Genomic DNA, 26,333 nt, shown 5'->3' with positions numbered 1-26,333 from the left:
CTTTCCAATCTCAATTAAAAACAAGGACATCTAACCAGGTTGCCCTATAGTCTGAACAACTCATTTGTGCTGGGTCCTTTGAAGCCTTCAATCTAGCTTGATTTTTATTCAGGTTAAATAATGATATATCTGAACAGATGATCTACAAAGTTTCAGTAACAATGTCTAATTTGTGTGTGTCACCTGGTAATGGTTGAACAACCATTCACATTTAGATATTAATATCCTCAAACACATGATCAACAGGATGGGGTTATTAGAGTTGAGTAGAGTTGTGAAATGCAGTTACACTTTGGATCATGTGTACACTTTTATTTTTTTACCCTAAATTTTCCTCTTGATTACACAATCAACCCAATCAGCTTGCATTTTATATTGTCATGAATGATTAATCACAGTCTGTACTCATACCACCAAATGTACAGATGTTGGACAAATTAACATTGGAGGAATTGGGTATGAACTAAAACTAGCAAACACACGACTGTCCAGTAACTCACTCCAACACCCTGTGGACAAGTTTGCTATTACAGACATAATTAGGATCAAGAAATCAAGCCAGACACATTCATTTCACATTGAATGTTAATGCTATTGCAAAGGAAAGCACTTCTACAATAAGCAAAAAATGCATGACATGTAAAAGACCAATAGTATTCATGACAACAAAAATGCCCTTATAACAAGAATCTTGTGGAGACTGCCATATGTCCCAGGACTCTGCTGGTCCGGATAACTCGCACAGATGCAGGTGTTTAAAAGACAGAGCAAAGGAAACATAACAGGGTGCTTGAGTCTCAGAATGGGCAGCATGTAGTTATCTTACAAAACAGAGTTACTCAGAATTCAGATTATAGATCAAACAGCCTGAAAACAACACTATATGGCAGCTGAAAGACATACAAAGACATTTTCACTGACACTTTAATTTTGGTGTACATTATATAAAAATAGCAATATATGTATTTAAAAAAATGGTATCGTGCTCTTGTAATCTGTAAAAATATTAAGATTCAGTGTATTTACTAGTATATTTACCTATATAGATATGCATATTCATGTACACACATACGTACACTTTTAATAAAAACAGTGCCATTGGATTTGGTCCTTAATATCAAAATATGTGTCAGAATTGGGAAACGGTTTCAGGAAAGTAAGTCCACTTCATTTCATACATGGCGTACCCAAATTATTTCACCCCTGTGACACTCCCAGTTGTAACAGATGAAAGCAGGCTTTAATACGCCTAAATTCAAAATCCTGCAAAACATAATGCCATCAAACAGACTCTGTGATCATAAAAATGCATCTTGACAAGCTTGGCAATGAAAGAGCTACACAAACAGGTCAGACCCAGGAAGTTGTGCATAATTCCCTGTTAACCAAGGGAATGCCTCTCTCCAGTTCTGCCTTAAAAGCTAAAGTACTTCTTTCCTGCACTGAAATAATGCATGAGACAACTGAAGTGAAAAAAGCAATGATGTGGGAACATTTCAGTAATGCTTGAGGGGAAAAGTCCAGAGCAGGAAGGGTAATGTGGTCAGCCAGTAGGGGGCACACTACCCCTTATTCACTGTCTAGAGATCCTGCCATCATGTCTGTTTAAAAATCTCTGGGTTCATCTGGGGTTGCAGCAAAGTGGTTACAGCTTTCCTGGGCATCATTTATGAAGAACAGAGTCAAACTGTCCAGGAAGTACAGTACCCTTTTGATTAGTTACCGTTTTTATATTGCCAGGGAAAAATCATACCAATGAAAGACTGAAAAATGTGAAACATAAATGGTGGGGTAGAATGTTAGGGGCTCTGTAGTATTCTCTCTCCTCTCAGGTGAGACAGAAACACCCTTTGGAGTTAGCAACCAATATCTAACAGAACTGGGGGAAGAAAGCACTGGGAATAACCAGCTGCAGACAGAGAAACTGCCACGCATCAGGGGTGGCACCAACAGACACATCCTCACGTGACGTTTCACACAGGTGCTGATGGGAGGTGAAGTTCAGTTATAATTGATGTATCGTCTGGAAATGGCTCTGAACTTCATATCCCATCACCTCTGAAAAATGCTCTAACACTTCGTTGAACTCAACCCTCAGATGGTGGAGTATTCATTGTTTATTGCAATGTACAGAGGAATTTGCAGGACAGGAGTAAGCTACCTCCAGGGCTGCAATAATTCCTCACACTACCAGGGTATTGACTTGCTTGTGGCCCTCAATAATTACACTGCATTTCAAACACTGCACCCCCACTCAGATGGTGTTTATTGCTTTAGGCTTCAAGGGCAGAATTCTGATATTTACTCAGAATTCACCAATTGCTTTTGCAGGGTGCCATATCTAGTTTTGGTCAAGAGGGTGAGAGGATGAGACACAGTCTGACATGCTGCTCTCCTCTGGGCTGCGAGAAGGAAGGCACTTCATTCCTTGTGTTCAGATCCCTGAATTACAACCATTATATACTGCATCACAGTCTCAGGGCCCAGAATCTCACTGCGTGACACAGTGAATTATCAACAGTCATGATAGTTACAAAATACATGTATACTTGCACAGACTGATCTCGCATCAGAATAAAGATCAAACCTCAAATAAATAAACTTGACAGTGTTTCAGATTGCAGAGTCTTTGACTACAGGGACTTCAGGGTCCAACGTGACAAAGGAAAGGGTAGGGGGCGCTGGTGCGCAGGTTAGCTGGTGGAGGACATGACCAGGTCCAGCTCTTTAGCGCCTTCCTGGGTGCTGGTGAGACCGCAGCTGCCAGACAGCTCGGGGAAGTGGCTGGCTCGGGCCGTAGGGACGGGGGATGGTGGGGCCTGAGCTAGGCCTGGCTTCTTGGGAGGGATGGGGGGCGGGTGGCCCCTCTCTGCACGTGGGATGGTGGGGGATCTGACTCCTGGAGAGAGGGGCCCGGAGGCTCGGGTGGTGGTGGGGGAAGCCAGACCGGAGGCCAGACTGCGGTAGTCTGTACCGAAGGGGGAGCTGTTGGTAGCAGGTGGCTTGGCACCGCCCTGCTGGCTGGTGAATCGGGACAGCACCTGGGTGACGGTATTGCGGGCCAGCTGCTTCACCGAGCTCGGCTCAGCGGGGGCGGTGGGGGAGGGGGACAGGTCCCGGGGGGAGCGAGGCGTGGTGGCGCCGCCCTGCTGGTCCTGCTCTGTCTGGCCCTGAAACTTATGGCGTGCAGCGTGGAAGCGGTGGTTGACCCCTGCCTGGTAGCTTGCCTGGTAGGAGGGGCTTGAGGCAGCCACACCCATCAGACGCCTCGCCAATAGAGGAGAGGAGCAGGGGGAGGAGCCAAGGGAGGGGGAAGCAGGTTGGCCAGGGGATGGGCTCTGCTGGGGTTGGACAGGGGGGTGCATGGCCCCGTTCTCGTACCCGTTCTCCTGGCAGCGTGTCTCCGCCTCCTTCTGAATGTGATGGCCGTTTAATTTTGGCGCAGTGGATTCGTCAGCTGCTGAATTTTCACTGCATTCAGTCTGGGTGCTGACTGACTCCTTGACGGACACCTCCCTCTTGGCTCCTCCCCCCAGCCCGGCCAGCTCCTTCCTCAGCTCCTCCAGCTCCCTCTGCAGCTCCTGGCAGCGCGCCTCCTCCCTCCTCAGCCACGCCCGTAGCTGCTCCCTCTCCGTGTCGAATTCAGCCAGTTGCTCCTCTGCCCGCGCCTCCGCCCGCAGCGCCTGCCTCCGCTCCGCCTCCAGCTCCGCCCGCAGCCCCTCGGTGGCGGCCCGCTCCTCCTCCAGCCTGCGGCTCAGCTCCGCCGCCCGCTGGCCCTCCTCCTGCGCGCGGGCGGCGACTCGCTGGCGCTCCTTGGCCAGGGCGGAGGACAGCTGCTTGTGCTGGACGCGGCTCTCCTCTGCCTGGGCTGATAAACGCTTCTGCTCCTTCTCCAGCCGCTTCACCTGAGCCCTCTCAAAGTCCAGCTGAGCACATACACACACACACACACACACACACACACACCCAGGGGAGGACAACAGTGAAAACAGCTGATCAGAACCGCAGGTTTTTCACAACAGTGCAGTCTGAGGGCTAACAGTCATGAATGGAGCTGTGACATTTTGCTTTTGAAAGGTGTTGCTGCACTCTCATTCAATATGCCTTGTACACACTAGAGGGAGACAAAGTACACACATAAGCATCAGCCACAGCACTCTGCAACGCATGCATTGGGAGGGGGCCAAGCCAACCGCAAAATAGTCCAAAAATTTAAGGAAAATTAATGTAATACAATACTGCCATCAAATAACAAAAACAAAGAAACTGTTTTGCTCAACACTGCAAGAACATGACCACAGCCTTAGAGTGGTAAAATGAAACCCTGCACAGCTTTATGAGGAGGTGGTGAGTGCTGGATGCAAACAGGCAGAGCTCTGGGTTTTGATGACGCGTCAGAAACAGCGCTGCACTTAATGAGAGCGCTCATCTCAGCGCTCTGGTGGGCCTGGACTAGGCCTCGGGCCAAAGCCTCTTAAGATCCACATGGGAGAGCAGGAAACGTCTGGGAGCGTGCGCTTACGCAACACGGCTTTGTGCGTCTCGGCCTGTCCCTGGCTGACCAGGCCCCGCACAGGGCCCTCTGCCCACGGCGAAGCCCCCCCCCTCCCCGCTTCCACAGCTAGATGACCTTCCCTTCGCTGACCGCGCTGGAAGAATCGCCGTGACCGCGCGCCCCCATCCGTGGCCCGGTCCAGGCCCTGGCCCGCCGCCACACCTTCTCCCCGTGTTACACAACGGCCTGCCGCAAAAATGCAGCGCGTTTCCCTCCGAAAGTTGCACAGGGACACAGGGAAAAAGCCAATTGTTCAGAAGGGAAAACTGGGAGAAAAAAATGGAACGAATGAATGTGCATGAATTTTTTTACCAGATGTGCTATATGCTGGTACGCTGCACCATTCCGCACCAGTGTAACAGCTGTGCCCTCTCATTTACTGAGAGATGCTGTTTGGATATTATTGGGGTGGCAGTACAGCAGGAGTAAGGAGCAGGACTCATGACCAAAAGGTTTCTGGTTCGATTTCCAGGTTTGAGTTCGATTTCTGGTACTCAACCCAGAATTTCCTCAATAAATATCCAGCTAACTGGGTAACATGTAAAAAATTGTAACCTATGTAAGTTGCTCTGGGTAAGAGTGTCTGCTAAACGCCAATAATGCAGTGTAATTTAATGTAATTAATACGCTGCTCTGCACAGACTATAAAGAGCATGGTCTTCTCCAGGTCAGTGTCTTACCATAACCCTTAGTACTGCAGAGGGCCTTTCAGACAATCTCTTCCCGCTCCATTTGAAGGGCTAATTTCTTCAGTCTGGGGCTTTTGGTTTGGCTATTGAACTCTCTTTGATTTGTAACAGAATGCTGTGTCCCAGTCCCCAAGCATGAAGCCAAATGACCTCCTTGGCTGCTAGCTGATGTTGAGTAATGGGCACAAAATTGGGCTCCTCTGGGGTCAGTGTGCTGTACAGCACTAATGGGCCATCACACCACTCCTGGAACGGAACCACTTCAGTTCCGTTCAAATCACTCAACAGTTAATCCAGTTGCTAACTGGTAACTACATACTGTTGAGGGCTGGAACAGTCCCCAGTATAGGCTAGACTGGTGGCAAGGCATTGACTGGATGTTGGGGGAAGGTTACGATAATGTTACCTGCTGCAAGAGCCGCTCCCTCTCCTTCTCCAGCATGTAGGTGACGTCATCACCCTCTGCCGTGTCCTGGGCGTGCCGGCGCTTCTCCTCCTCCAGGTCCGCAATGACCTGCCACACACACAAGGGGGTAGTAGAGAGTCATTTGCGTACTGATTCCTGGCTAAGCCAGAATGCACATCTACTACCTATATCTGGAATGTAGAGGTCCAACAGAGGGGGAGGCAAGTTCAAAGTAATGCTGACCATAGCCAGCTCCAACATACTCATTATTAATTCATGAATGGATATGTTACAATGTGATTATGCTAATGCTGAATTGAATCACAGCCATTGAGGGTCACATCAGATGCACCATGGGTGATGATCTGTTCTAAACAACAGCATTTAAACCAGCAGCTCCAGCTTCAGCAGGAAGTATAGCCGCATCACACAGCATCACTGTGCACTGGGAAGAGATCAGAGTGGCACTCAGTCACGGCATGCTGGAGCAGCAGGGACAAGTGGAGGGGGCCAAGCCTCTGGACGACTGGTACAGCAGCCTGCTGCAGCTGTCCTCTCATGCAGTGGCGTGAGTCCTCTCCAGCAGGGTCAGGTGATAATGAACATCCACAGCACTATGGTTTGTTTTGAAAGGCAACTGTGTGAATTGCTTTATGAATAATATCTGAGCCCCATCTCTCAGTTCCCGTGGTCGACCATTGACCGTCGTGACTCATATGAGATCATCCTGACTGACCGATCGCAACTTGATACTTTACCAGAGGTTACGGCCTTTCAAAAGCTGTTGCAGAGTGAATCGACACCACACCCCGGTCGAGGTTCAGCACGGTTTGATTGAGTATGGGGTAAGAGAGCGGAGCCGCGGAGGCCTACCTTTCTGTGCCTGATCTCTGCAGCGGCCAGCTGGGCCAGCATCTTCTCCTGCATCCTCTTGCAGTGGGACATGACCAGCTTAAGCACGGCCAGGGGGCTGGGGCAGGCTGGGGAGGTGGGGCCGGTCTGGCCCGCCGGGCCCCGCCCCTTCACCGCCTCGCTGTCCCGCTGCAGGGCCAGGAAGGGGTCGCTCAGGTTGTACCTCCCGTACCGCTCCTGCACGAAGGCATCTCTCCGCTGGGCCTGGAGGAGAGGGGCACAGAGAGGGGTGTGAGACGCCAGGGGCGCGGCACAGGGGCTGTGTTTCCACACGAGATCAGAGTGATCAGAACCAATCACTCTGCAAAAAAAAGCGAAACCTGGCACAGCCTCTCAAACACAGCGCTCACTGTGCTCACCCATGCCAATAACACTTCACAGCTGAAGCAGTCATATACAGAAACCAGTTTACAGCTGTAGGCCACCACTAGCACAGCTTAAACCAGCACTGCAGGACCACTCTCGTTAATATGGCCACAGCTTCGGCCTGCAAAGCCGCTCATCCCCTCCGCTCTGGTCTCCGTCCCTCCGGGCCTGCAGAAATCTCCCCCACTGCCCGTGAAACAGGAAGTCAGACAGCCCGCCTCACAGGCAGTGCCAAGAGCAACACTAACCACAGAGTCCAGTTAACTCTTTAAGGGGGGAGGGAGGGGGGATTCTCCTGCCCGAAAATCAGAGAGATGAGCGATTGATAGTGTCCAGTGACAGGCCTTTGGAGAGGATTGGGATGGCCATTTCAGCCCATCTCATCGTGACATTCCGAACAACCGCACAAATGGAATACTGCAGACGCCAGGATGTGCCAGAGAGTAAGACTGTATAGGGAACGCTGTAACTGCTGTCCACACAACTGCAATGACTGAGTCTGAAATATATATTTTAATCATAATCATGAGCTCATACTTTCAAGCCCTTCAATTTTTCTGAGGCAACCATGTGAAGCTGATAGCAACCTCATTTAAGAAAACTGGAGAAAACTTTGGAGCCGTACACTGTACGTGCTTCCAGTTGCAAACTTGCTACCGACACTCTTATGACTGGGAAGAGGGCTGGCTGTAGCCACAGTGTAGGCCATGACAGTTACATGATATTTAATCTGGCTCTAAGCTATAATGAAACCACAACCCAAAAACATTCTTTTAAAGAAGACTGAGCATAAGTACACTTTAGGTCTTCCTTCCAGAATACAAGATTATTGCAAAGAGGCCAGCTGAGCTCCCAGTGCCTCCCCCTCTTGTGTTGTCACAGAAAGGAGGCTCTTTTGCAGAGGGTGTGGCGGTGGGGGCGAAATAGGAGGGAGGGGGAATTCTTGTGCCCTGAGTAATATTTCACAGCTTAATGAGTGCAGCTTTCCTTAGTGGGCCAGATACATAGCCAGAGTTCTTTGACCTCAACTGGGTCCTGTTTTTAACACACACAGTCCGCAGTGCAGAGGGCACTTTTCTCTCCTCGGGGCTCCAGGATGTGCATGTTCTTCCATACTTGCTCGTTGGGATGCTTTCAGCCTCCACACAACAGCTGATGGTGACACAGAGACTAGAGCACCTCCTATGCCAAACCCAGCACAGCATGTAGTAACAGCTGCTATAGTCCCTATAGTTTCCTGCTCCACTCACAGTTTACACCACCGCTACATTTTTTTCTGCCTCTTGTACATTCTGAACATCCTGCACACTCATCTCCACCCTGACTCTGCAAAAATAAAAGCTTCTACTGTTGCTAATCCTCCCTGAAGGAAGCTCTCCAGGGCGGCATGCTGGTTGTTTTGCCTGATTTTTCACCACTGTGGCGGTTTCACGCCCATAGGATTTCAAAATGCCTGCATGTGTTAGGGGTGAAACCCATGGAAGTGGCCATGAAAGAAACCACTGGCAGTGTCTCCATGGCGTGAGTGAAGTGCTCCTCTCTCCAGTGTGAGTGGGAGTGGGAGTGGGTGCAGTGGACCTGAGCAATGATGCAGCTTTGCATGCATTCAGACCCCTGTTTACAGTGAAAGACATGTCCCTCTGTGTAAGCAAACACAAGTACTATAATGAGTGCTGGTACTGCTTGCGTTGCAGCTGATCTGGCAGAATAGCAGTGGTTTGCTCACCACCAGTGTGACCACAGCCACAATCAGCCTTAATAAATGGGTGCTTAATAGCCTAAAACACACTACAGAGACAGCCGATGCACAATTTATGACTCCGGGAGATGGCTTCAAGTAGTCATCAGCCGCCAAGCTTGGCAGCCAAGGAGGCATGCTTTCAGGGCACAAACAAATTCTTCAGCGCAAAGCTGGGCGTCTGAGATCAGGCAGAAACTCAGTCAGATGTGCGTGTTATGTTACGCAAGACAGAGACAAGACAAGGCTATCTCCAACATCAATCTAGCTCAGCTGGCAATTGCATCCCATAACACAAGTCTCAGCGAGGTCACGAACCCGAACAACAACAAAAAAAAAAAGTGACGCGACGACGTGGGAACCGAAGGCGAGCTTCAAAAATCTGCACCGAGCTTTCGGGCTGTTGCAGCGGCCAAAGGGCTCAAAGAATTTGAAGCTCTCTGCCAAGAACACTCCATTTGCCAACGCAAACTAATCAGATCCTGTTAGGTTCCACTCCATGTTGCGGCCACATGCCTTGGGATGAAATTGAATGTACAACCCCTAATTGGTAAGCAGGGACTTCCAATATACGTCCCTTGCCATGATGGTCTTGTAAGTTGCTCTGTATTAGAGCATCTGCCAAAAGAATAAGCACATACATTCAGCAAACAGCAATATCCAGCCTGACAAGACACAACAGCCTGGTGCTAACCTCTTCGGCATATCCCTTTACTTCACGGCAAAGCCTTCCACATGTAGATAGACAGAAACAGTGAACCTTTCTCCCCGAGCCACAATGCCACAGAAAGGAGCAGCCAAACACCCACTGAAACAAAAAAAAAAAAAACATGGAGGCTTGCCCAGTGAGAAATGCGCTGCTCTGTGTCCAGGAAAATAGGAATAGCGTACACCCCACCCTGGCTAGACGGACTGTGATTAATGGTGGGACTTTCATACTGCTTCGTGGTCCACGTCTTCGGAGTGACCCCTGACCTGAATCAACCCCAATGCCATTTGACTCGGCTGCCTGTCCTCATTAGCGCTGATTATACTGACAGGGCGATTATCTTCCACTGCCTTTCCGCCCGCCTTTTTTAGGATTACCTCCACTGTGGCTTTCATACCCTCTGCTGGTTCTTAAAGAGGCCGGAAGCAGTCAGATTCTGCGGTGGTGATCTCTTGAAGACCTGAGACGATCCCCTGGCTGGGGCGGATCCAGGTCTGTCCCTGCTCTGCCATTGGCTCAGCCCCTTCAGATGCACATTCCATTGCTTCAAAATGGTCACCAAAGGTAATGAGCTTGAGAGACAGAGTGCGAGCTGCAGAGATGTTGCCTTGCATTGCTGCCTTATTTCGCACCCTTTACTTTTGTGCATGATCATCTTTTCCAATCCAAAGTACTACAGGCTCAGTCAGATCAGAATGCCTGAATTCTAAACAGCTGATAAAACATCCTCCACACCTTACAGTTCTTTGTGATGCCAGCCTTAATATGCATTCAGTCAAGTCTCCCCTTGTTACAATACAGAAATTGGGTAATACATTCACAAATATATTTCTTATATTAACTGCAATAATATGTGGGAACTTGTTTGCTGAAGCATTCACAAGGACATCAAAAGTGACTCATTGTGACTGGTATTATTATTTCATATCTACTAAGCTGTTTGGTTCTTATTATTGAAGACTTCAACACAATTCTTCCGCTTACGCTCCAGATCTGGGTTTGATCACTTTATTCTCCGCACTCTCTTTGTGACTGAGGCCTATGAAGTAAGAGGAAAAACTGAAACCAATCCAAATCCATTTAGACTAATCCTATTAACAACTGACTAAGAAGGTTTGGTTTCCTGCTTTTCTAGATTAGAGGTTTCACGTGTTTGTTCCACAGAATATGAAATGTCGAACAGTTACGTATGCAGCAGCTGCTTGGTTTTCAACTTCTGTTTTCAGGTCTCTTTTTTGCTGTTCTGCTTTTTTTTATGGAATGTTCAGCTATTCTCCATTCTCGATACACGTATTTCAGTTTTGCAAAAAAAGGCAGTTTCATTAGAATGAAAACAATCTGTCATATGAATACCATTTTCCAATGAACTCATCTTAAACCTTGCCTTAAGACACACTGAAATGCTGCAATTCATCAAATTACTTCAACACTCGTTTGAAATAGAAACCTCCATAAAGGAACTAAATGTTTCAAATGAGTCAATTTCACAGTCATTTGCGGACTGCTCTATGCTTACATCAGTGGAGGCCTGCCATCAAAACGACCAAGGCTGTTTCAAACAAATGGATCTCATCTCTGAAATATCATAAAATATAACCGGCTGCTTTTGTATTTTGAAGCAGCTGCAAGAAGTAAAGCAGAGCTCCTATAGAATCCTCTCACATTGTTGTTTTCCACCAGACATGGCCACCGCAGAGTTGAGAGGGGGGGCCAACTCCACTCGGGCATTGTGGAGAATAAGACAGAGGAGAAGAAGGAGAAAGAGCTTTCCCCCTCTTCACACTTGGAGAAGACTTTCTGCAGGCCCAGGCTTTGGCTTGGCTCATTTTTCGACTATGACCATCTTGTGAGGCCATGCCAGATGGAGAGGGGGCCCTCAGAGGCTGCCCCTGTCTGGCCAACAGGGCTGGGGGGCGAGCTTTAGGGGATTAGCGCCTAAATTATTCAAAAGCAGCGCGGTTCACCCGGGGGACCAGCTGAACGGCAGCTGCCTACCGAATGCCTAAGACCACGCGTTTTCACGGTTTAAAGGACCGGGTTTGCTGTGCTTTCCCGAACAAAACAACAGGCTGAAACTAATTACAATAGGATAATCTAAGTAATACACTAAATAAGATCTGCAGCGCTGGATGTGTTCTGATAACTGTACATTTGCCAGTTTTGTTTCGGGTCCAAAAGCAAACATACTGTGCTGGTTTTGATATGGCTTGAAGGTTGCTTCATGATTAAATCGAGGAGCAACGTGATCCCTATTCCATATATTCCTCAGTGAGAATGTCATAAAAGAAGAGCCATTTTCCTTGTGACTTCAGAGTTTGGGAGGAAAATGCATTTCCCCCTTTATGCAACCCTTTTTTTGCCAATTGCACATTAGGCTCATCTTACCGTAACAACCTCTGCAGTCGTGCAGGAGCGGGACAGATGTAATCCTCACGATACGCTTGCACTGCACTGGTTGTTGTGGTTAATGTGGGACTATTGGACTAGACCTACTGTGCGTAGTGCAATGGCCACCAGTCAGAGGATAGGTGCTCTTCCACTGGCATCGTCTCAGCAAACTGCAGGCAACTGCTGAATCACGGGGAGAAGAGGAAACACTGGCGACATGCTCACGCCTACGCCGGCAGAATGAGGCCAGTTTGTTCTGCTGCTGAGGGCTCCCGGCTGAAGACATGGCTGGGATTGAACCTGGGCAGTAGAGCTAATTCTGCGCTCAAGGTGAGCATCTCACTGACTGAGCCACTGGAGAGCCAAAGGTAACAGATTTTTAATTAACTGCAGAAGTAGCTGAGCTTGGCTTGAGGTATGGGTGTGTGTGTCTTTGGTGGTGGGGGAACCTTGATTTTTACAGTTGAGGAGCAGTGAGGACTCATTTTGCGCAGTTGGCTTCCCTTTCCGATAACCAAACTACTCCCTCCTTTATCTGTGGCATACCAGCCAGGAGCTCACAGACTACTGAGCATCATGTCACAATACCGGGTCCAGACCTCAGAGAAAGGTGTCACCACAGCGCATAAGGTCAGAAACCTCAAAAGGATGCAACACACACAACGACCCAATGAGCCAAACTAGCCCATGGTAAGCCCTCTCAAGCACTCTCCTAGACAGAGAGATCTGTTGTGCCACACAGTAACTCCACCGTTTCTCATGTCCAAAGACAGCACAAACAGTGTTCTTTTCTGTTGCCTTAAATACCCTTTTCCTTCTGCTAGAAGGAACGGGTCTGCAGTAGAGAGAACAGAAGAAAACCCAGACTGTCTGCCGAGGTGGTTTTTTTTACTGCCTGGCCCTGTAACCGAATCAGTTCATCATGAGAACTGACTCAGAGGGAACATGGTGCCAAAACCTTTGATCGTATACAAAAGCTTTTTGTTCTCAGACCACAGCTTGTAAGTGCTGAAACCAATCTGTGTGGACAGAATCAAAACTTGCACCGCACATGCAGATAACAGCTCGCAAATACGATGGCCAATGTGGACACGCTAAGGTGTTTACGAATATACATGAGTCGCATGCAGGAAAAGGGGTAACTGTGCTTGCAGCTCTCTCTAAATTCACATGCAAGTTGAACTTCGGCTCCACTCCGCATTCTCGGTTGATTCACACCAATTTCTGTATTTTTAACATTGTAATCTCCGAATATGTGACTCCTATTCCATAATGTGCACTACAGATATGCATCTGCACCTAGTGTGCTGTACATAAATCATTCCAGATTTGGTGAGGCAAATGCAAGCATGGGCAACCGTGTGGCTAAGCAAGTAAGGAAGTGGGCTTATAACCAGAGGACTGGGCTCTACCCCTGTGGTACCTTTTAGCAGTACGGCTAGGTTTGCTAGCAGAACAACACTTCTGCCTCCCTCAATAAATAAATAAATTTAAAAAGATGGGTGACACCTGGGTGACAGTTCACCCCTCTCCGATAGCCAACTGGACTCCTGTCACCCGGGCCTCATTAACCCCTGTCAGCACCTCCTCCTCAGAGTTATGGCTGATCAACGGGCACACGGGGAAGTGCCCGAGCTCACCTTTACCCCGGGTGCGACAGGGCCACACACTCCTGACCAGCTCAATGACCCAGGTCGTTCCGCACTGCCGCACCTGCCTCCACAGTGTCAGCTACACTGTCACACACGTGTAATTTATCCCACAAGGGTGGACATTCCTCCCACACAAACGCAGGGCAGTGCTAATATGCTGAGAGCTGAGAGTTACTCTGATCATTTCCTCACCTGGTGCAGGCTGGGTAAGACATGTTTATGTAGACATGTTGTAGGTAAAGTTTACCTTGCCTTGTATAATATGAGTTGACCCACATAATCCTCTGTTTGTGGTATAGATGTAACCTTACCATCAAAGACAACACCCTTCATTAAGGAAACCAAACAAATTCTTTGACACTACAGACAGGCATCAAATTAAGCAAATTCTGAGATATGTGAGTGGAATCCCCACTTGGCACGGCCTCTCTTCTCTTTTCTCTAGAAATAATGAATATGTGGCTCGGCTCAGTGTTTTCTGAAATAAAAGAAACCTAAAGAAAACCAATATTCCCTTAACAAAGCAAACCTGCTTCCTGCACGTGCTATTTAAAGGAAGCCACAAATCAAAGTTGAGTGCTTTGAGGTGATGAAAAAACAAATGAAAGTTCAAGCTGCTCTCTGAGATACCAGTCCGTGACAGCAGAGTCAGTTCTTTAAGCCTCCATTAAAGTCGTTTAAATTGATTTTTGACTGTTTTATTGATTGTTAAAAAGATGTTGCTTTTACTGAGCTTTTCATGAAACTCAAGGTCTACTAAACAAAAACTCAAGGTCTACTAAATAAATGCTCAAATTTCACACGCTGGTAAACATTCTTATATACTTATTCAACCTTTGGAAAGAGCTTTAAATGACAATTTAGTATTAAGTTTGGAGATTTTTTAACAAAAGTTTTTTTTACAAAATCTTCTCCTCCGAGGTCAAGTCTCTCCCTAATATCTCCAGGTTCAGCAGCCCTACTGTATTTCAGTAGAATTCACGAGAAGTATTTTAGAAAGCAGTATATCAGTAGTATTCCTGAAGTGGAGCATTTCAGTAGTGTTATGGAAGTGTTGCTATGTGGTCTGTCAATAGTACTCTCAATGTTCCAGACACATTACTAGATTGTTTCATATGTCAGTAGCATCTAGTACTGTTGCTTAGTAGAGTATTTCAGTACCATCCTAAGAAGTGTTGCTAGTTGAAAAAACTCATCAGAATTCCACAAAATTATAATAAGGCTAACAGTATTTGAATTCTTTTCACAGTATTCTAGAAACACAAGCACATGGTGCACATCAGTAACATTCAGCTCAGGACTTGAAGTAACTAACTGACCCATACGCAGTTAGCACTACCAACATTTTGCTTAGTAGCACTGAATCACACAGGGATAGTGTACGTAAGTGATGACTCAATGTTTAAGTTAAAGAGGAATGTCAGCCATGCGACATGAGACGGCAAGGGTGTTTCGCTTCCTGCTGGTAACACAGCATGTCCTTCAGGAAAATGAGGAAACTTGCAGATGACGTCCCACCACAGACGCGGCGCGAAGCGGCGGAGACACACGTGACATGTAGCCGCGCGCACTGAGGCTTCTCTGTTGCCCGACATGGCCGAACAGCTCCCACATGCCTGGATTAGGCTGCGGAATAACAGGGAGGCCGGCACACAAAGCTCCCATACGGGTGGCTCAGGCTGCGGGCTCCTTTCCACAGACACAAATCTGACAGATAAGATCAGCTTTCGGGGCTACGCACAGCCCCCGCTCCACAGAAGAATGCAAGCTCTGATCTTAGTCTAGAGGCTTTCTTTCTCCACTCTGCTTATCGGTTTACTGCCCCTCTATTAGTCATGTGTGACATACCCCGCCGCGGCCCAGTGCACAAATCCACTTTCCAAAAAAAAAAAAACAAAACAGTTCTCTCTATACGTATCCTGTGATTATTTGGACAAGTTCATTTTAATTTATTCCATTTTTTTAATGCTGATTCATCCATTTGCTTCATGTAGTCATGCATACCAAGCATGCATGGATTCAAACTCTAAGCCACAGAACTTTTTGATATACTGGCATGAAGAACATGGGGGATTCAGGCTGGCTTTAGTGATTCAACAGCAGTGAGGCCCACAGGGGCAAAGGTCACATGGCTATACGGCTATGAACACTGCTGGACTGAAGAGGGGGGGTATGGAGAACCACAGCAACCCCTACCCCATCGCCCACCCCCATCCTCTCTCCCTTGTACATGGCAGTGATGATGTCTACTTCCTGTTCCTCCGCTCCCCACACACGCACACACACAGGCACGCACACAGATGCACATCTGGTTTCTCAGCTTTAACACACACAAATCTGGTGCTGTTTGTGTACATGGCCCTATGGCAACACCAGCCGTCCCCCATCCAGCACCAGACCCAATGATGAAAAGAGGAGGCATGGTTGGTCAATTCCTAACAGAGGAACATTTGATTTGACACAAAGTGCTTTTAATGCAGGCAATTTACAAATAGAAATCTGCATGTAGGCAATGGCATGCTACTGTATGGACCAATCTGAGGTCTCAGAAACTGATTTCACTTTGAATTTCTAACTGGACTGTGCATGGGAGAGGGCAAATTCACAGGAAAAAATTTCCTCTCTAGCCTCTTCTTTCTTTTTTTTCTTCTTGGAGCTCTTTCTCCCTCCACCTCTCTGTCTTTCCCTCCTGTACTATGCCCTGTTCTCTTTAGAGCATTTCCTCTCCTTCTCTCTCATCTACCTCTTCATATATTCTTCTTCTCTCTTTCTCTCTTTCCCTTTCTGTCTCTCTGTATCTTCCTCTCTGCCTTTTCTTGTCCACCTCACATCCCCTTTTCTTCTTTGCTCTTTCTCCCTTTGGAGCATTACTCCAGTCATGTCCACTAAAGTCTTCCATCCCTCTCATCTGAACACCTGCACTGCCCACCACCAAGCTGAGCATTTTACCCTCTGGCTTTACAGAGTTCCCCCACCTCCAGCGCACACAATGGACTCGAATCAGTACTAAAGATGCATCACTTTTCACTGACTGTGATTCACACACCCCAGGGGACTCTGACTTGGCTGCAGCATTAGATAACTTGTGCTCTGCGCTTCACAGTAATGACTTTTATGTTCACTTCCCTTTACTATAAACAGCTGAGAGTCCAAAACTGCTGAGGGAAGGAGGGGGACGTCATGTTCCAGGGGAAGTGGCCACTGGCCCGTGAACAGGAACAAAGACCAAGATCTGGGGACCTTCAGATTCTGGAGGGGGCCTGGCAACACCCTCCACTCAGAAATAAGAATGCACTCACGACTGTCAGCAAAATTCTGTAAGAACACTGCCAAAATAATAACTGATCCAAATGTATAGAGAATAACAGCCTTCACATTAATCAGCCTGCCATCTTTATGATAGGAGGTGCCACCAATCACTTTGAATGAGAATTTTTAACGCACCAAGGAGCCCCTAGTGAAATGTGCAAGGCGTAAGAAATGTAGCTAAATAATTCTAACATAACCAGACCTGGGGTAGAGAAACCACGAAACAAGCCTGTGTGCCAAATTCAGACAGACAGGCTCACTGAGGGCACTGTAGAGGACCACACAGAAAGAAAGCCCTTACACACTCACAGGAGGGGGAATGCAACATACGGTAGGCTCTCGCTTTGAAAGCAGGAATGTGTGCTTCCATAAGCTAGAAATGGAAATATTCTATCGCTAACAAATATTGCACATATTCCATATATTACAGGGCTATTCTATAATATCCAAACAGCAGAACCTTTTTCCCTGAAGAACACCCTGTGGCGCTCCTTAAGAGCAGAGGTCATAGGAGCTCCTGCCGTTTCTTCTGCCACTTCTCCAAAAATTCTTTATTTAAGTCCCCCCAACGGCCACTTTTACTGGAAAATGTCAGGCAGCCTTTACATATTATGCCTCGGTGCACATATTCAGTCCAGGGGATGTGCTTGGGGGTTTGAGGTGACCAGATCGAGCTGGACAATTCCCCTCCTTTACATGAAGACGTCTTTCACGTGCCGTGCGACTAATGTCACGCTGCTGAGGCAGTCTGCATGTGTCAGAACAACAGAGCTGCCACTCTCCATCCACCTCAACCAATCACCAAGAGAGCACACTGCCCCCCCCTTTCCCCAGACTGCACATGGCCAATCAGGAAGTAGTTAGTCAGCAATGACATAATTTGCCCTGGCTAAAGTTCACGTGGCAGATCTAATATTGTGCAGCAAGGGGAAGCAAAAGGCTCATGCAGCGGTGGATAAACTGTGAACTACTGGAGCATAATGTTCCTTATGTTCCTAATTCAGACATTACGGTCTTTTAGCACAGATCAAAGGGTTGAGGCTCTCATCTAATGGTGCACATTGATAAAACTGTATCCGTTGAGTGTGCAGAGCAATAGCAGATACACCCTCCCAGACACGGTGCAGGGAGCGAACGTGGATCAATAGCATAAACACCACTGAGGTAGTGACATACTGTAACTCTCAAACCAGCCCATCATTGACTAATTATTTAGGACAGCCACAAATGATCAATTGTACTTCCATACCATAATAATCGCACTGCTCAGATGACTTCAAGATGGGTCTGGTTGGCCCACGAGCACTGAATGGGCTTCTGGCATTGGCCCTAGCAAGGCACAGAGTGGCCAGGAGTGTGAAAGAAGCCAACCCAAGCCGGGCGAACACGCTGCAGGGAGAAAGCCCTATGATGACAGCATGAGGGAGGTATGGAAAATATAACTGACTACAATGGAATGTGACTTTTTTTCCCCTAAATCCGCTCATTGATGTGAAAGAGATGCAAGTCCATTCAACACATGGCATGAAATCTGCAACTGTAGGCAACGCTGTCAGGTACATGCGAGTGTGACTAACAGGAAATCACTGGACCATCACAGCGCTTGTGCCCTCACAGGGCTGCTTTTCTGTCTGGAGTGAAACTGTATCAGATCTGACACATTCCAGCTGAAGAGGATAACGCTTTGATGTGCCCCCTCCCCGATCTGACTGACACCCCCTATCCTCAAGTAGCCCCAGGAGCACAACAAAAGTGCAGAAAACCTTCACAGCCTTCCCGGCCCCCAAAATGGCCGGCTCTTAGATCCTCCTTTGCCAGCAGAGGGCAAAAATTAGGCGTGTTTACAAGATGCTCCTCAAAACCCCATGAGGTTACAAACACTCCACTGAAACGCAATCAGGGTGTGTTTAGACGCAAGCGTTTGTTTTCAGCAGAGAGGAGATTCCACTATTGACATTCCTCGCTTTGTGACAACCAATGCTTACTTTGAAATGTATAACACCATTAGCACTGCGTCAATCACCATGCCGGATTCCGGTGCTAATTATTCAAGCTTGCAGCAGTTGGTGTTCCCTTAAAGGTGTGAAAAAAATTGTCCCGATGCCAAGTGCATCTAAGGGTGTTCTCTTATAATCCGCACCAATTATAATATCATTTTACCGTTTTACCACACATCTATCCTTTGCCTGGGTTTATCTTGCCCTGAGCACATGGTGGGTGCCTTGAAGCCCATGTTAAAACACCCCTTATATGGCAATCATAAATGCTTGACGCATCCAGTAGATCACTTTCCCTTCCTCTTCTTTTCTCATGGAACAATTCTTTCAAGATGCTTGTAATGCTAACAGGGACGGCTGAGGGAGCGTGTTCAGACAGTGACCACCACAGGCCATATTCACACACAGAGGGTATGAGGGAAGCAGGAGGAGGCATACCAGAGGGGCCGGGGGGGGGGGGGGGGGGGGGGGGGCACCGCCAGTGTCCCAAAGCAGGGTAGAGGTGGGCCTCTGAACCAGACCTTGAGTAAACAGGCCAGACTGCTTAGCTGTGCCGTGGGGGCCCCGGTATAGCTGCGTAGCTCTATTTATGGCCTCTGTTTATTTTTGAACTTCCTGTTCCCAGGCACGGAGACATGGTCATCAGCGCTGTCTGCTGCAAGACCTGTAAATCTGGTGTAAATCTGCCATACATCAGTAATTCTACCATACATGTGTCAATCTGCTGGCTGGACCAAACCTGCTGGCTCATCGGGGCCCTGCAGGGGTGGTCTGGATGGACAGATCGGCGTTCGTTGGAAGCCACGCACAGCACTAAAAGACATCCTTGTGAACCAAAAAAAAAACAGTGCAGATGCCAATCAAAGAGGCATGACAACATGCCTTTGTTCAAATACAGCCCCTGTCATTCTGAACATCTGGAGAGAAATACAAACAGGAGAACAGCTAGGCAGTTGTGGAAAGGTGAACTCTACCACCCACCTCTAATGACAGTGGAGATCAGTGACTTCATCTGAGAAGAGTGCAAAAACAAACATGGACTGAAAGGTTCATTGTCATGTTTGTACTTGTGCCCATTTTCCATTGCATTTTGCAGTTTGTTTGGCTTTTGCATTCTTCTGATATGCCAGAAAAAAAAACATTTTTGGTCAGTACATTTTTTTACTCAGAACAAAGAACACTTAGGCTACTTCACTTCCTTAACACGGGATTCAAACATGCAAACCTCTGGTCCTCAGTCAAGCAGCTTTAGCAGCGCTCTGCCCTGCTGCTTGAGGCAAGCCTTGGCAGAGCCCAGTGGGCCTCTCTGCACCTTCCATGCTCAGCTTTCATTGGACTAAACACAAGCCTTATGGGCCAATCAAGCAACACAGTCTGTCTGTCACGCGCCTTTATCTGTATATTACACCAGCCCTGAACATGTATTCCACAGGGAAAAAATGATAAAAAAGACCACAGATGAGCAGGATACTTCAGAAAGAATCTCTGATGGAGCAGAGAAGTCAAATCTCGTAATGCTGTTAACAGAGAGGGGGGCTGTCCTAGACTTCACCGACTCCTGTGACAATCCCCTGAGACTTAGAAAGCAGGCAGCTCCCATTCTCACATGCGAGGATTGTTATGTGTTCACCTTACCCAGATTGTGTGCACATAATCACTGTCCATTTCTAAAGGAGGTCAGGTGATGGGTGATTGTCTATTGAGAAACCTACATACTGAGAAATGTAAAAGCTCTCAAATCTGTAAAAGCACTTCAGCCCTGGAAGACTGGACTTGCCTACCCAAGCTGTGCAGTTTTATCTCATGCTCCTTGCCAGATACTGTTTCGCCTTTCCCTGTAACTGAAATTACCAACGTTTTAATTCCGACTGTAACATGTGAAGGTCTTGAGCCGGTAACATCCAGTTTGGATCTGGCAGTCGCTTTTTGCCCTTTGCACTGCGGCCTAGTTAAAAGCACAGTACCAGCTGTCTCCAAATTGGTTCATATGCTTCACTGCTGTCCTGTTCACAGCCTGACAGATGCGGAGGGTGGGGTCACAGAGCCTTCTCCTTCTCATGGCGGCGGAGGTTAATTAGCCTGTCCTTGCTTCCGCGCACTGGAACAGGACTTTGGCTCGACACGCACGCACACATGTGCCAGCGGCACCATGCTCCCGCGCTTCCTCCTATAGAAGCTCCCCTAATGAAACAGAGCCTAATTGGCTTGCTCTCCAGGGGCTATTTCGGGGTCTGCTGAATCCCTCATGCTGGCGGGGCAGAGGCCAGCTCAGTGGGCCAGAGGGGTGACGTCGCCGCAGCGACAGTGCTGCGCATGACTCTGACGTACCTTCAGGGCCTCGATCACCAGGTCCCGCGCCTCCAGCTCTCCCTCCAGTATGCTGAGCAGGGTCAGCAGCTCTGCCTTGCTCAAAGTGTCCACGTTCATCCTGGCTTCCTGCGGGGGGTGGGGGGGGTGGGGGAGAGACACAGCAGAGTGAGATACTCCAGAGGACCAGCGCTGTTACACCCTCCCTGGACACAGTGCACACAGCCTGCAGAGTTCCACAAAATAACTTATTTCTGCTTCCTTTGAAGACATTAGACTGTACAAATTGTCTTTGCTGTTTAACTGCACTGGCGTGTTTGTCATATGTTTTCACAGTACAATCCCTATGCCATTGTCTAACTTCATGAGACACGTCAGCTCGTAACCAGGAAGTCATTAGCGCCTTAGCATGAGCCACAGAAATCCCTCCCAGCTGAGAGAGAGAGGAGTCGGTTACGCGTTCCTGTTTGCTCCTCTCCCTGCCCGGCTTGTCAAGAGAGAGGCCACTTTTGTTTCGGGGTGGTCGGATGGAAATGCTTGGAACGTGCTGCGGTCTCTTGCAGGGAACCACGCTCCCCCACCGTCTCGGTGTCGCCTGCGGCCGTGCTGACAGGCCTGCGGTGTCCGGCCCCTCCAAAGCGCCGCCGCGCTTCGACCCACCCGCGCCTGTGGCACTGCATTTTGAATCAGTGCTGTTTATTCTACTCTGAGCAATGGGATTTGGGGAGGGGGCGGGGGCGGGGGGTGGAGGGGAATCAGTCTTCGTATTCATGTTGAAAACCTGGGTGGGATGGCGTTCGCCTCAAGTCTGAGAAGTGGCCGTTAATGCCGTTAACACGCTTCCCGCAAAAACAAACCACGACACATTTACACATTTCTAAGGCTCATCACATGCATGGCTGTGGGGCAGCTTGGAGTTAACTCAGCCAAACAAACTATTTCCTGTCTGGAGCTGGTCAGTGACATGTGATTAAAAAGAAGAGTCAAACAACCCAGCAAGGAAAACCGCAGCAACTTCTTTAGACGTTTGGCTTAAAACTGTTAGCAGCTGCGAGGAGCAAAACACTCTGTCACCTCGACACTTCCTGTCCAATCAGCCTCTTTTCCATCCCACGCTATCACATCTCTACTAATGAATTCAACAGGACATGATTTAACAATGGGCCCACGCCAGACACCACAAAGTCGGTAAAAATACAAGCAATTCATCTAAAAATAGAGCAATAAAATTCAGCCCATGCAGCACTTCTGAGCATTTTTCCCCACTTTCACATCTGCCTGTGTATCATACTTTTACAGCAAAGGCTACTGCATGTGCCCAGTGACTGGCCACTGGCCAGTGTTTCCATGTCATGACATCATCAGAGCTGACCTGTAAGATGGCTGTGAGTAAGAAGATCAGAGGTGAGCAGGGTTTGTGCCACTACACTCACTACTTACAGGCAATGTATATAGCAGTGACTTCATGTATTTCAAGTATCTTAAAGGAAAGCGTTTTAGTCATTGAGAAAGAATCGAGAGAGAGTCATATTACGCTGCTGTCAAGCCTTATAAAAAGCGCTTAAGGTGTTTCAATGAGAAAATTAAACCCAGAAAAATTCCTTAGGTTGGTTGTACTAAGTATTATTAAATGAACCTCCTAGGGACTACTGACTTAACAAGCACTTGGTACATCTGACTGAATACTTTCAAATGGATTCATTTTTCAAATGCTTGTCTGCTTTTTTCTCCAGACCTTCTCTTAAATGACATTCACTTTTTGAATACACATATGAAATGATAAGCGTATGGTTGAATACTTCTGTTTTCAAAGAACAGAACTAGGTGCAGTCTTAACATGGAGAGCTTTAACTTCTGTTGGCACAGAAACGACGTAGGCTATATAATCATTTTGTTGCATGCATTGGCTTTGACTTTGGATAGAAAGAGGCTGCCTTTTTTCCTGTCAAAACTGAACAACAGCAGGGAAACAGTTCAGAGCAGAAAATCAAACCCCTCAGACTCACCATTTTGTTTTAAACCTTTCATTTACCCCATACTGCAGTTATACTGAATGACTGCACAGTGCCCCAGTCTTCTCTCTGTTAGAGCACACAAGGCTTTTGACAGCCTTCATGGTTTGTGGTTTGCCCACACATGCAGAAAGCTTATTACAGCACCACCCTGAGAGAACATGAAATTTGCACCTGCTAACATTTCTACCCGCAAATCTAAACTGTGCAGTGCCCTAAATTTAAATTAAAGTGCATTTCAACACCCTGCTAAGTTCACACACTAATAAACCTTGTCACTGCGAGAATGAGACTGTCATTTTATGGTCCGATAAGTACAACACAGTACATTCATTCTCAAACCTTACATGTCGACACTGCATTCTCTGTATTGGGGTGGTGTTACTTAGGAGCCTGAGTCTAAACATAGGGCAGGATATGTATGATAGTAAATGTGAACTGGGCAAAAGGAGATGTAGATGGATCAAACTGCTAGAACAGAACACTAAAATATTCCCACACTCCTCCAATTCCAAAACCTCAGGAAAGTGCCCGTGGCTGGAACCCCGTTATCCCAGTTTATTTTTTGACCAAACAGGCCAGTTTCTGTGCCATACTATATTACATAACATCGGCTGGCCTACCCCGTTTTGAGCTGTCACTTTTAATTCCGCCTTGGATGTTTTGCATGCACGCGTGTTCTCCTTGTTGCCGGCTTCAGGTCGGTGAGCAATTCTTCAAAGCGGGGACATCAATCTCCTCTCTTTTTTCCCCATCACCAACTTCTGCCTGCCTCAAGCTGTTGCTCTCCTTAAAGCCCAGCTTGCACAAACAGATGTTAGAGGCTAATGATGTGAATCCATCACCTTTTGCGAGACGTGAATCTTGCTTCAGATTTAGCTTCAGATATAGCATACTGCACAAGGCTGTGAGAATCTCAGTGAGTATCAGTCAGCAGGGTATTTCAAGCATGTCAGTAACAAATGAATTAAGTCTCAGTGGGTGAATATTGTATGGTGTCATATGCTGTCCACCACTAACTTGTGTGAACCAGTCAAAAGACTTCCCACAGCAGAACACTGTGACTGATTCACTGTGACTGAGTCACTGAGAACGTCTGGGGCTAGAGAGGTCTCACTCACCCATTTCTATAATCAGGGACTATGACTAGCATTTACAGAACACAGGCTGTGCATGTCTGAGAACAGCGTGCACCTGGATCAATGCTAATAGTGTACAGATGTTTTAACTCCATCCAGTGGTGTAATGTCTCTAGAGTCAGATGCTGAGAGCTCAAGGTCCCACTGAGGCAGATTTTATGCGCTAATGTGTTATTAGTGCGGATCTCAGAATTGATTAACCAGGACTGAGTCTCGCTGAGGGGGGTGGAAGTGGTTCCCAGTCAGCTGATGTGCGAAATTAATCAGGATCTCCCACTGGTGCCCCGAAATCCTTAGCCAGCTAAAGGATGTGTCTCTGTACCCAAAGCCCCTGGGGTGAGATGCTTCACCACCAGCACATGACTGGCCTTGATCAGGTTACTGTCGATCAGGTTACCAGAATTAAAGGCAGCTGGGATTACTTTGTGATACTATAAATCCCAGGGCAAGAGGCTTAATTGGACACATCAAGCATTAATCAATTAACACTTATTTACTGCCTGTGTGCTTGCAATGTCCAAGCAAACACTCTTCCTGGTGCACATTTTCTAATGATAGACTTTTCCCAGAAAAATAAGAGGTCAAAATGACTTATTGTTCCAGTTAGATCTACACGCCAAATGACAACTGTAAGAATGAACTACATTTGACTACATGGAGTAGTAGGGGGTTGGGGAGGTGGTATGGTTGTATTTCTTTCATTTTTTCAGGTGGATTTATTAGGTGATCAGATTGCTTCTGGCTGGAGGTCCCTCAACAACAGCCAGAGAGTAAGCGACTCTCCTGTAACTTCATAATAACATAAATGGCGCTATAAGTCTATGTTGAGCACCTGCCACACAAAGGTTACACATTATGACCTCATCTGAATCAAACCCAATGCCTTCCACAGATTTGACCCACTTACAATGCAGCACAGATACAAACGGTGCACAATGTACAAGCACAAAGCAGCTGATAGTAAGTACACAACGGTTCAATGGGTGTGTGCGACTAGGTGAGGCAGGTGAGGTAATGGGATATATACGTCAGGCTACTGAAAATACCAGCCACCAAAGCATTTCCTAACCTAAGGAGTCATACAAGTCATAGCTTCTGACATCCAGAAATTGTTTATCGGCCACCCACATGGGCAAACACACAAGTCACAGCAGAGCTTGACACTTTTTCGGCAAGCGAAAATTCAAGCCCGACTGCATTTCTGATCGTCTAACATCTGTCAGTTCCATGGATATCTTGGAGAACACCCAAATTTGGAAAAACACTAACTACTGAACGTCTTTTTCATACAGCCTAGTTGTGCTGTTTCGCTGTAACAAAGAAAAGAGCTTAAACTTTGTTCGTGTGACAATCATAAGCGTTAGGACTGTATTTGCAATACATCCGCGGGCAAACACATCTCAAAAACTACAAACAAAACAGTTTCACACTTGAGTTGCCTGCACAGGGAATCTTTAATAAAAACTATGATAGGTGAAACTAAAACACTGTGATTTTTAGCCCACCGAGTTAACTTTTTTACAAGGTAATGGAAGACAACATTATGTAAGATGAATAGAATCCCTCTGCTAAAACACTGCAAAGTGTAGCAATGGAAACTGCAGAGAACGGTCATCTACAGTGGCTACTATCAACAAAGCAACTACATTTCGAAACGTTAAACAGTGTTTGCTTTAAACACTTTTATATAAATGAACACGAATAAGATATCACAACATTATCAGTGCCTCCATCCTACACTTTTAAATGGCTTTTTCCCACCACTTGTTAGCCTGAAACTATATCTTTCCCGTCGGAAATTTGTCTCAAACCCTGAAATCTACTGGTACAGTTAACCAAACCCCATGCGAGGTAATGTGTAATAACATTCATTTAGCTGTTCCACATTCATAAAACTTATCTTTGAAAGTTAGAAAAAAATGAAATTTCTTTGGATTTCTCCCAAGTTTGCAACTTGACGACAGATGCCCAGTCAGGATGGTATGTGCCTATGATCACACACAAATAAGTAATCGCACGCAAACAGAGATCGCAGAAAACAAAAAGGCCACATACCCGCATGCGCCCCGCTCCTGGATCTTTAATTTCCCACATCCAAATATAAAATGCAACAGATTTCGGTATACTGTATCAAGCTATAATCCCAACGGAAAC

The 26,333-nt window shown here is 47.1% G+C and overlaps 1 protein-coding gene across 1 annotated transcript; it reads right to left on the bottom strand.

Annotated features, from left to right (window-relative positions):
* Positions 1–1,490: 1,490 nt before the first annotated feature.
* cttnbp2nla (CTTNBP2 N-terminal like a) lies at positions 1,491–26,333 on the bottom strand. The gene is made up of 5 exons (XM_036530295.1): positions 26,235–26,333; positions 21,050–21,157; positions 6,524–6,766; positions 5,651–5,758; positions 1,491–3,926 (listed from the first exon to the last, which is right to left on the bottom strand). The coding sequence occupies exons 1-5, from the start codon at positions 26,271–26,273 to the stop codon at positions 2,694–2,696; spliced, it is 1,731 nt and encodes a 576-aa protein (XP_036386188.1). The 5' UTR covers positions 26,274–26,333; the 3' UTR covers positions 1,491–2,693.

Source organism: Megalops cyprinoides, chromosome 6 (assembly GCF_013368585.1).
Source record: "Megalops cyprinoides isolate fMegCyp1 chromosome 6, fMegCyp1.pri, whole genome shotgun sequence".
NCBI lineage: Eukaryota > Metazoa > Chordata > Actinopteri > Elopiformes > Megalopidae > Megalops > Megalops cyprinoides.
Note: the sequence above shows the minus strand (reverse complement) of the source record. Positions and strands in the feature narration are given on the sequence as shown.